Below are 9,387 nucleotides of genomic sequence, written 5' to 3' on the forward strand. Positions count from 1 at the left end.
GATCTTGGCTCACTACAACCTCCACCTCCCGGGTTTAATCAATTCTCCTGCCTCAGCCTCCTGAGTAGCTGGGATTACAGGCATATGCCATCATATCTAGCTAATTTCGTATTTTTAGTAGAGACGGGGTTTCTCCATGTTGGTCAGGCTGATCTCCAACTCCTGACCTCAGGTGATCCGCCTGCCTCAGCCTCCCAAAGTGCTGGGATTACAGGTGTGAGCCGCCTCGCCCAGCCCAGAAGTTTTTTTTATAGAACTAAACATATGGCCTACATGATGACCTAGCGATTCCATTCCTAGGGTTTTTTCTGTTGTTCTTGTTTTTTATCTTCTGAGATAGAGTCTGGCTCTATCACCCAGGCTGGAGTGCAGTAATGCCATCTTGGCTCACTGCAACCACCATACTCTGGTTCAAACGATTCTCATGCCTCAGCCTCTTGAGTAGCTGGGATTATAGGCATGTGCCACCACGTCCAGCTAATTTTTTTGCATCTTTAATAGAGACAGGGTTTTGACATGTTGTCCAGGCTAGTTGCAAATGATCTGCTCTCCTTGGCCTCCTAGAGTGCTGGGATTACAGGGGTGAGCCACTGCACATGGCCTTCCTAGGAATTTACCTAAGAGAAGTTAAAATACATATTCCCCAATAGACTTGTATAAGAAAGCTCAGATTAGCCAGGTGTGGTGGTGGCTCACGCCTATAATCCTAGCACTGTGGGAGGCGAGGCAGGCAGATCATGAGGTCAGGAGATTGAGACCATTGGACTAACACAGTGAAACCCAGTCTCTACTAAAAATACAAACAATTAGCTGGGCGTGGTGGCACACACCTGTAGTCCCAGCTACTCGGGAGGCTGAGGCAGGAGAATCACTTGCACCTGGGAGCAGAGTTTGCAGTGAGCCATTGCGCTCCAGCCTGGGTGACAGAGCAAGACCCCATCTCAAAAAAAAAAAACAAAAACAAAAACAAAAAACTCAGATTAGCTTTACTCATATCAACCAAAATGGAAGCAGCCCAGCTTCCATCAGCAGGAGAATGGCAAACAAATGTGGGACAACGTGGATGAATATCAAAACCAGGAGGTGAGTGAAAGATGCTAGACACAAAAGTAGATGCCATATGACTTCATATAAAGTGCTAGGACAGGCAAAACAACCTGACAGTGGTTGCCTGGGGTCCGCTGGGAAGGGGCATGGGAAACCCTGCAATGTGATGGAAACATTCCATTTCCTGGTAGATGCCTTCCCTTCTCCCAGTTTCTGGCATAACCTTTTGGATAACCACATAAAACTTGTCTGGCCTCCATGACACACATTGTGGGAAGTCCAGCACTTTCCTCAAGATATCTCGTGATTCCTTGAGAGGAAGTGAAGTGGGATAAATATTCTCCTGAACACCTGGACTGTCGCCCTGGAACCTGGCTCAAGTCCAGAGACACAGGTGGGGCTCAGTCGGCATAGGATGAATGCACACCAGTGCACCTAGCCAGGCTGAGCTTGGGTGGTGATGTTGTCCTCCCTGCTGCCATTTGAACCTCAGTCCTCATCTGCAGAAATCCTGGGCCTAGGGGACCATGCAGATGGCTTCCCTCGCCTGATGCCTCCAGCTGTCTTAAGGCTTAGGCTGGCACTGGCGTAGCCTCCCTCCAGCTGTACCAGGAAACAGGACACATATGTTGGGGGCCTGGGCCACCAGGCCATGTGAGGAGGCCAGCTACCACAACCAGGGCTTGCTGAGATAGGATTCCAGACATGGGGGACAGTGTGGCTGAGCAGTCAACGTGACCTGCTAGGCCTGGGAGAACCCTGGGCTCTATTCTCTCAGGGGACCCTGGGCTGCCCTGTGGGAGTGGGGTGCGTGTGAGCAACAGAGACAGACTGAGAGGTAGCTTCCCAGCAGGGCGCCCACCCCATCTCTTTCCAATCATGGGCACGCCTTTCCCTGCAGTTCTGAAAGAAGTGGTTCCTGGAGCTCTGTGCTGGGCGGCCCCAGCTCTTTAAAGAAAAAAAAAAAAAAAAAAAAAACACTGGAAATTGGAGGAACTCCATTTTTAGAATTGAAGTCTGAGACCAGAGAGGGTGTGACTTCGGCTAAGAGCAAGGCAGGCCAGATCCCAGATTAGCCAGGTCCGGATGCCAGGCAGCCCCTCCCTAGCCCAGCACGCCCGTCCGGTGACTCGGCAACTCGTCTTGAAGAGGGTGAGCAGGCAGCAGGGAGTCAGCCAACCTGCTCTTTCCATGGCCTATGCTTCCCTTGTTCCCATCCCTCCTTTCCTGCCGGGTCACCCCTCCCAGCCGGGGGACAGGCACCCGAGTACAGCTGCCCAGCCAGGGATAAGCTTCAGGCTACCTCCACCCTGCCCCTCTCTCCCTCTTTCCTCCCACCCCCTTCCTCCCTTCCTTCTTCAGGCATTCACAGACAGGGCTGCCCACCAGATTGCAGACCCTCCAGGACCAAAGGGAAATCCCTGCCTTCTTATCTCTTCCAAAAAGCTCCTCACAAAGACATATATCAACAAACATCTACAGCAAAAAGATGAACAGTTTAAAAAATAACCACTTCCGGTTCCATTCTCCACTTGAGGCAAATGGGACTGTGTGGTTTGTTCCATGTGGGCACTGCACTTTCCTTTCTGTGGCTCCTCCACTGCTGCAGCCTTCCCACCTGCCACATGAGTGTCTCTCTCCCCTACCTCCTGGGTCCCCAAGGGACACAGGCGGGTGGATCACTGGAGGTGGGGAGTTCGAGACCAGACTAACCAACATGGAAAGACCCCCTCTCTGCTAAAAATACAAAATTAGCTGGGCGTGGTGGCACATGTCTGTAATCCCAGGTACTGAGAAGGCTGAGGCAGGAGAATCGCTAGAACCCAGGAGGTGGAGGTTGCGGTGAGCCAAGACTGCACCACTGCACTTTAGCCATAGGCTCTATGCTTGTTTCTGATGTCCCAGGGGCCTGGCAAATGGCAGGAGGTGGGTGGTCCCCCCCACGCTTTTTTTTGGAGACAGGGTCTCACTCTGTTGCACCGGCTGGAGTGCAATGGCACAGTCATAGCTCACTGCAGCCTTGACCTCCTGAGCTCAAGTGATCCTTCCCCGTCAGTTCAGCCTTCTGAGTAGCTGAGACTACAAGGCTGTAGCACCATACCTGGCTAATTTTTAAATTCTTTTGTAGAGTCAGGGTCTCACTGTGTTACCCAGGCAGTACCTTAGGAGCCCAACCCCGGCTGCTAAGAGCTCCAAGGACTGGCAGGAACTCCTGAGGATCATGGCAGAGCTCAGGGACTTAAGGGGACTTGGAGAATCCCCTTGAAAGGGGAGCAAGAGGAGCAGCTCTGTGCAATAGAAGCCTGGAGAAGGAGCAGCCCAGCCCTCCTCTCATGCCTGCTTCAGGGGAGCGCTTGCAGCATGTCAGGTGCTGTGGGGATGAGGACACCAGCCCCTCCTGTTCTCCGCTCACAGCAGCTGTGGAAACAGACCACACAGTGCACATTGGGGAACAGATAGGCAGGTGCTCAGAGGAGGCCTTGACCCAGGCAGGTGCTGTGAGAAAAGGCTTCCCCCAGGAAGTGAGTATCAGCTGAATCCTGGAGGACTGCGGGCCAAAGGGGAGGGAGAACATTCTAGGCAGAGTGAATATTCTAGGCAGAGTGAATATTTTCTTACGGGGTGTGGCTATGTGAGAGACCAGGGTGAACTCAGGGACAGCTAACGGTGTTCAGGGGACAGGAGACTGGGAGGTTGGCAGCACCAGGCCCTGGGAGCCTTGTCAACCAAGCCAAGGAGTTGGAATTTGCTGCAGAGAGTGGCGCATGGCAGCATTGGTAGATGTGGTGGATGAATTGGCCTTTTCTCCTTTCCCCTATCATTCCAGGTTCATTCCTGCCTGAGGACTCCTGCCTGCCGAGCTCTCCTGGGGCTTTTCAATTTTTATTTTTGAGACAGAATCTGGCTCTGTTGCCCAGGCTTGAGTGCAGAGTGCCACCTTGTTTCACTGCAACCTCTGCCTCCTGGGTTCAAGCAATTCTCCTGCCTCATCCTCCCGAGTAGTTCATGTGTGCCACCACACCCAGCTAATTTTTTGTATCTTAGTAGAGATATGGTTTCACCATGTTGCCCAGGTTGGTCTTGAACTCCTGAGGTCAGGCAATCCACCTGCCTCAGCCTCCTGAAGTGTTGGGATTACAGGTGTGAGCCACCGCGCCTGGCCTCTCCTAGGGCTTTGAATACCTGCCTCCTTCCTCTCATTTGGGTCTCTGCTCACCCACCTGCCACTGAGTTCACCCCTGATCACATAGCCTCTACCTGTTCCATCATCTCTGCAAGATCCGATATTTCTTTATGTGTTTATGGCCTACTTCTCCTCACTGGAATGTAAACTCTTAGAAAGCAGAGATCTTATATATCTCGTTCACCTATGCATCCTTGGCTCTCATCGTGAGGATCATGGAGAGCAACAAATATTTGTTGAGAAAGTAAAAGAACAAGGACAGAGTGGTCGCAGTGGAGATAGATTTAAAAAATACTGAGAGGCTGGGCATAGTGGCTCACACCTGTAATCTCAGCACTTTGGGAAGCCAGGTGGAAGGATAGCTTGTGGCCAGGTGTTTGAGACCAGTCTAGGCAACATAGCAAGATCGCCTCTCTGCAAAAAAATTAAAAACCATTAGCTGCGGTGGTGGTGCACACCTGTAGTCCCTAGCTGTTGGTGAGCTGGGGACTGGAGGGGCAGAGTAGCTGTTTGGGTATCAGGTGGGCAGTCACACCCCGCCCGGCCGGCTGGAACGCGGGTGGGGGCGGGGCGCTCTGGCTACTTGTCCCTAGCTACTGGGGAAGCTGACGCAGGAGGCTCTCTTGAGCCCAGGAGTTTGAGGTTACAGTGATTGCCAATGTGCTCCAGCCTGGGTGACAAAGATACCCCGACTCAAACAAAGAAATATTGAGGAAGTAGAATCTTATTCACCTGTTGTAGTAGGGAATAAGGGAGGCGCGCAGCCATCCCGGGTTTCTGGCAAGGGTTGTGGGTGAGCAGAGGGGACAGTTACTGGGCCCAGAGGAACAGAAGGAATCAGCACTGGATGCTCGGCGGTGTCCAGCCTAGTGGCTGAGCTTGATGACATCCAAGCTGCAGTCTGGCTGAAATCACGACCCTGAAAGTGGTGTGGAGAGGGATTGTTTGACCCTGACTCACTGCCTCTCCCTGGGCCAACCCTAACAGCTGTGTTACCCTAGGAGCTCCCCGCTTGTAGCCCACCTTTGTCTTCATAAATGAGATCAAAATAACCAGAGCTCCGTTTCTCCGGTGACTGCGGGGCGTAACTGCAGGGTTGACACAGGGCTGCTGGTGCTGGGTGATAATGTCGGAAAGGAACAGCAGTTGATGGTTGACGGGCTGGGGGAACTGGCCCAGGAACCCTTCCAGGTTAAACGACGCCTCCGGGCCCCGCACTTGGGACGTCTGCGCACCGGGAGGGTTTTTCTCCAGCCGCCGGCGGCAGCGAGCGGAGCCTCGCCCACTGAATCAGCACGCCCTCCCGGCTGGCTGCTGAGTCAGGCCTGCGGAGCCGGCAAAGCCGCAGGACCCGACCCAGGCGCGCTCCGCTGCCCTTCAGGCTCGGCTGGAGGTCGAGTCCCTCCAGCCAGGGCGACGCGCCGGTGGCTGCGTGGGGACAGGGGGTGGGCGTCTCCCATCCTCACAGCCTACACCCCGGCCCTTCCCCTGAGCCCGCCTGAGGTGCAGTGTGTGCCAAGCAGGAGCGCCGGGGAGGGAACAATGACATGGGGAGGGCGCCGGGTTAGGGGTCAGGATCTCGACCGAAGGCCTCCTGGTGGGGTTCTCGGGGGACCGAAATGAGCGCACGAACCTCGCGGGCCTGGGAGTGGAGCGCGGCGGGGGCCCAGTGGTGGCGGCAGCGGCCGGGCCTGCACCTTCCCCGGCCGTATTCCGGTCGGGCCCACAGCCGGCGGGAGGGGAACCCGCCCAGCGCTCGGTCGTCACGGCTGCGGCGTCGGAGAGACCCGGGCCTCGTCGCCCACCGCCCGCGCCACGCCCTGCCCCGAGCGCCCCGTCTCGCCCGCGTTTCAGCCGGGAGGCCCGCGGGGTCCTGCACCATCACCCTCCTCCCTGTGACCGCCCACCTGATACCCAAACAGCTTCCCCGCCCCTCCAGTCCCCAGGTCGCCGAGCGCTTCCAGGGAGCTACCCAGCCTCAGTTTCCCCGGACCCGGGCGGTGCGAGGGGCAATGACGTCATGCCGGCGCGCGGCATTGTGGGGCAGGGCGAGGCGGGGCACCGCGGGAGCAATACTGAGACGCCATTTTCGGCGGCGGGAGCGGCGCAGGCGGTCGAGCGGGACGGGCTGGGTCGGCGGGGCTGCAGCTGCGAGGAGGAGCGGCGGGGCTGCGCTTGGCGACCGAAGGGACAGCGCGCGGGCGGCCGAGGATGCTGCGGGGCGGCTGCGCCGGCGCCCCTCGCCAGTGAGCGCTGTTCCGCGCCTCAGGCGGCCGAGGCGGGCTCGGCGCGCAGTTGCTGCTCGGCGCACGCGCCCGGCGGCGCTCCTGGTGCTGACAGCGCGAGAGAGCGCGGCCCTCAGGAGCTGGACGGTGAGTCCCCGGCGTGCGCCCCGGGCCGCGGCCCCCTCCTCATCCTCTGCCCTGTCGCCGCCCCGGGCGCAGCTCCGTCCCCGTCCGGGTTTGGGTCCCGGCCCCTCTCGGTTCCCACCCCCGGTTGCGCTGCAGTTCACCGCTCCTGCTGGTCCGCGACCCCTTGCAGGTTCAGGTTGGCTTCCCCTCCCCGGCCCCTTTCCCGGCCCCGGCTCCCGGCGCCGCGCGTCCTCCCCATTGGCGTCCCACTGCAGGTTCCGGTACCCGGTCCAACCAGGGCCCCGCCCTGGCCCCGCATCCCCGGCTCAGCCCTGCTGCGGGCGGCGGTGGCCGTTCCTAGGGACAGCTGCGGACCCCGGGAGCCCGCGACAGGGGAGGTGACCGCCCCGGGATCGCGGCGAGCGGGGAGGCCGGCGGCCCGGCGGGGCTGCTTTGTCCGTTTCCTCCTCTTTCTTCCGCCCCCGCCTCTCGCGGCACCGCCCTGAGCGGACGCGCCTGTCATCCTCGCGGGCGGCGGGGGGCCCGGTCCCTACCGAGAGTCGACTGCACCTCGCCTCCTTGGCGACCCCTTTTTTTTCAGTAACCAGATGCGAGACGTTTCAGGCGACCCTGTTCAGCTAGGCTGGCGTTGCTCCAACTAAACTTGAAGCAACCCCCGTCCTGGGATGCTTTTTCGGTGTAAAATTGGGTGCACCCTTTTCCTTAAAAAAATTGAAATAAAGCGTTAAAAAAGTAAAATCTATGCGTGATGGAGTGGATGGTTTTATAACAACATATGTAGATCATTTCTAGGCATATTTGTATTAGGATTATTGCTGCCTGTTGTTTTATTAAGAATTTACATATTAAGCGTTTGAAAAGGAATGCTACAAAAAAAATTTTTTTTTTTTTTTTTTTTGTTATTTATTTGAGACGGAGCCTCACCCAGGCTGGAGTGCAGTGGCGAGATCTCGGCTCACTGCAACCTCCGCCTTCCAGGTTCAAGCGATTCTTCTGCCTCAGCCTCCCGAGTAGCTGGGACTACAGGTGGTCTTCGTCATGCCTGGCTAATTTTTGTCTTTTTAGTAGAGATGGGGTTTCACCATATTGGCCAGGCTGGTCTCGAACTCCTGACTTTGTGATCCACCCGCCTTGGCCTTCCAAAGTGCTGGGATTACAGGTGTGAGCCACCATGCCCATCCAAAAAAAAAGATATTTAAAAAAAAAAGTGAGAACAAAAAATTTGAAATATAGTATTTCAGGTGTTCTTTAAAAGGGCAGTTGGATCTTTGATTCTTTGCATTAAATTCTAAGGTGTTTTTTTCCCATACAGCATGACTAAGCCATTGATCAGAATCAGCTCAGAATACATTGCACTAGTTTAGTGAAAAACACATATGGAAACTGGAATGACCTCCTTAAGTTCCCAAGTTACATTACTATCATGGTCTTGCTTCTTTCAGGGATTGTCAACAAGCCTGTTATGGTGAGAAATTTGACCTGTTCTGTTTGCTAAATATTTGTGAGAATACAATGATACTAAATCTGAAGTGTATTTCAACTTGTTTGGAATTCCATGTAGGAGGGTAGGCACTGTAAAGAGCCAGTGTCTCTTCAAGTCCTCAAAGAATGCAACATCATGTTGCAGTTGAGCCTGGCAGCCCTGAGCTGGCACTGAGTGCTGTGGAGGACCCAAGTGGTGACCTCTAACCTTACTGCAGCCTTGGCACACCTCACCTTACCTAGCATTGTCTTAGAAAAGCATCCAGACATGCACAGGAGTCTGGATAGTGTTTATCTCCAGCAAGGGGAGGGAATGACACTGGGGAGAGGCACACAGTATCTTAAATATTTCATAACAAATAACTACAGTCATTTATACGTTTTTAAAATTTATACTTTTTTTTTTTTTTTTGAGACAGAGTTTCACTCTTGTAGCCCAGGCTGGAGTGCGATGGCGTGATCTCCACTCACCACAACTTCTGCCTTCCAAGTTCAAGCGATTCTCCTGCCTCAGCCTCCTGAGTAGCTAGCATTATGGGCATGTGCCACCATGCCTGGCTAATTTTGTAGTTTTAGTAGAGATGGGGTATCTCCATTTTGGTCAGGCTGGTCTCAAACTCCTGACCTCAAGTGATCCACCTGCCTTGGCCTCCCAAAGTGCTGGGGTTACAGGCATGAGCCACCTTACCCAGCCAATTTATACATTCTTAAGCATGTTTCTCAATGTTGGAAAAAAGTCAATGTGTCACTTTCTGTGTAGGGCCATAAACTATCTTAAAACATACTTACAGAAAAGGAATACCAGACTAGAAAAAAGATGAAATGTAGGATTAGTATAACTTGGAAACAGTAGATAAGTGGAATGTTAGAAAGCAGTATGTATGTGTGTATGTATTTATTTAGAGATGAGTCTCGCTCTGTCACTCAGGCTGGAGTGCAATAGCTTGATCACTCACTGCCATCTCTGCCTCCTGGGTTCAAGTGGTTCTCCTGCCTCAGGCTCCCTAGTAGCTGGGACTGCAGGCACCCATCATCACACCTGGCTAATTTTTTGTATTTTTAGTAGCGACAGGTTGACTAGGCTGGTCTCGAACTCTTGACCTCAGGTGATCCACCTGCCTCAGCCTCCCAGTGTGCTAGGATTACAGGTGTGAGCCATTGCGCCTGGCCTGAAACCAGTATTTTATGTAACAAACCAGTGATCAATAATATACTGAAACGAGAGTATTTGGGAAGATTTAAATGTCAAATTTCAGGGCATAGAATAAAAATGACAAGAAAATTAAGACTGCAGACACTGTT

At 54.2% G+C, this 9,387-nt stretch overlaps 1 protein-coding gene across 29 annotated transcripts in view; it reads left to right on the plus strand.

Moving 5' to 3' along the window:
- Window positions 1–6,386: 6,386 nt before the first annotated feature.
- The window catches only part of KLC1 (kinesin light chain 1), a 64,241-nt gene continuing 61,240 nt past the window's right edge, over window positions 6,387–9,387 (plus strand). For 7 of the 29 annotated variants that reach the window (XM_017505332.1, XM_017505345.1, XM_037730239.1 and 4 more), the window contains exon 1: window positions 6,398–6,603. Coding sequence is in view for 16 of the 29 variants with exons in the window: in XM_017505327.1 (XP_017360816.1) it covers window positions 7,269–7,291 (23 nt within the window). In the remaining 13 variants the exon portion in view is untranslated. Of the gene's footprint in view, window positions 6,604–7,183; window positions 7,292–9,387 lie in introns of those variants that run through there. The other 22 variants (XM_017505336.2, XM_017505340.2, XM_037730241.1 and 19 more) reach the window with 7 other exon arrangements.

The sequence above is a fragment of the Cebus imitator genome, unplaced genomic scaffold (assembly GCF_001604975.1).
Source record: "Cebus imitator isolate Cc_AM_T3 unplaced genomic scaffold, Cebus_imitator-1.0 Scaffold338, whole genome shotgun sequence".
NCBI lineage: Eukaryota > Metazoa > Chordata > Mammalia > Primates > Cebidae > Cebus > Cebus imitator.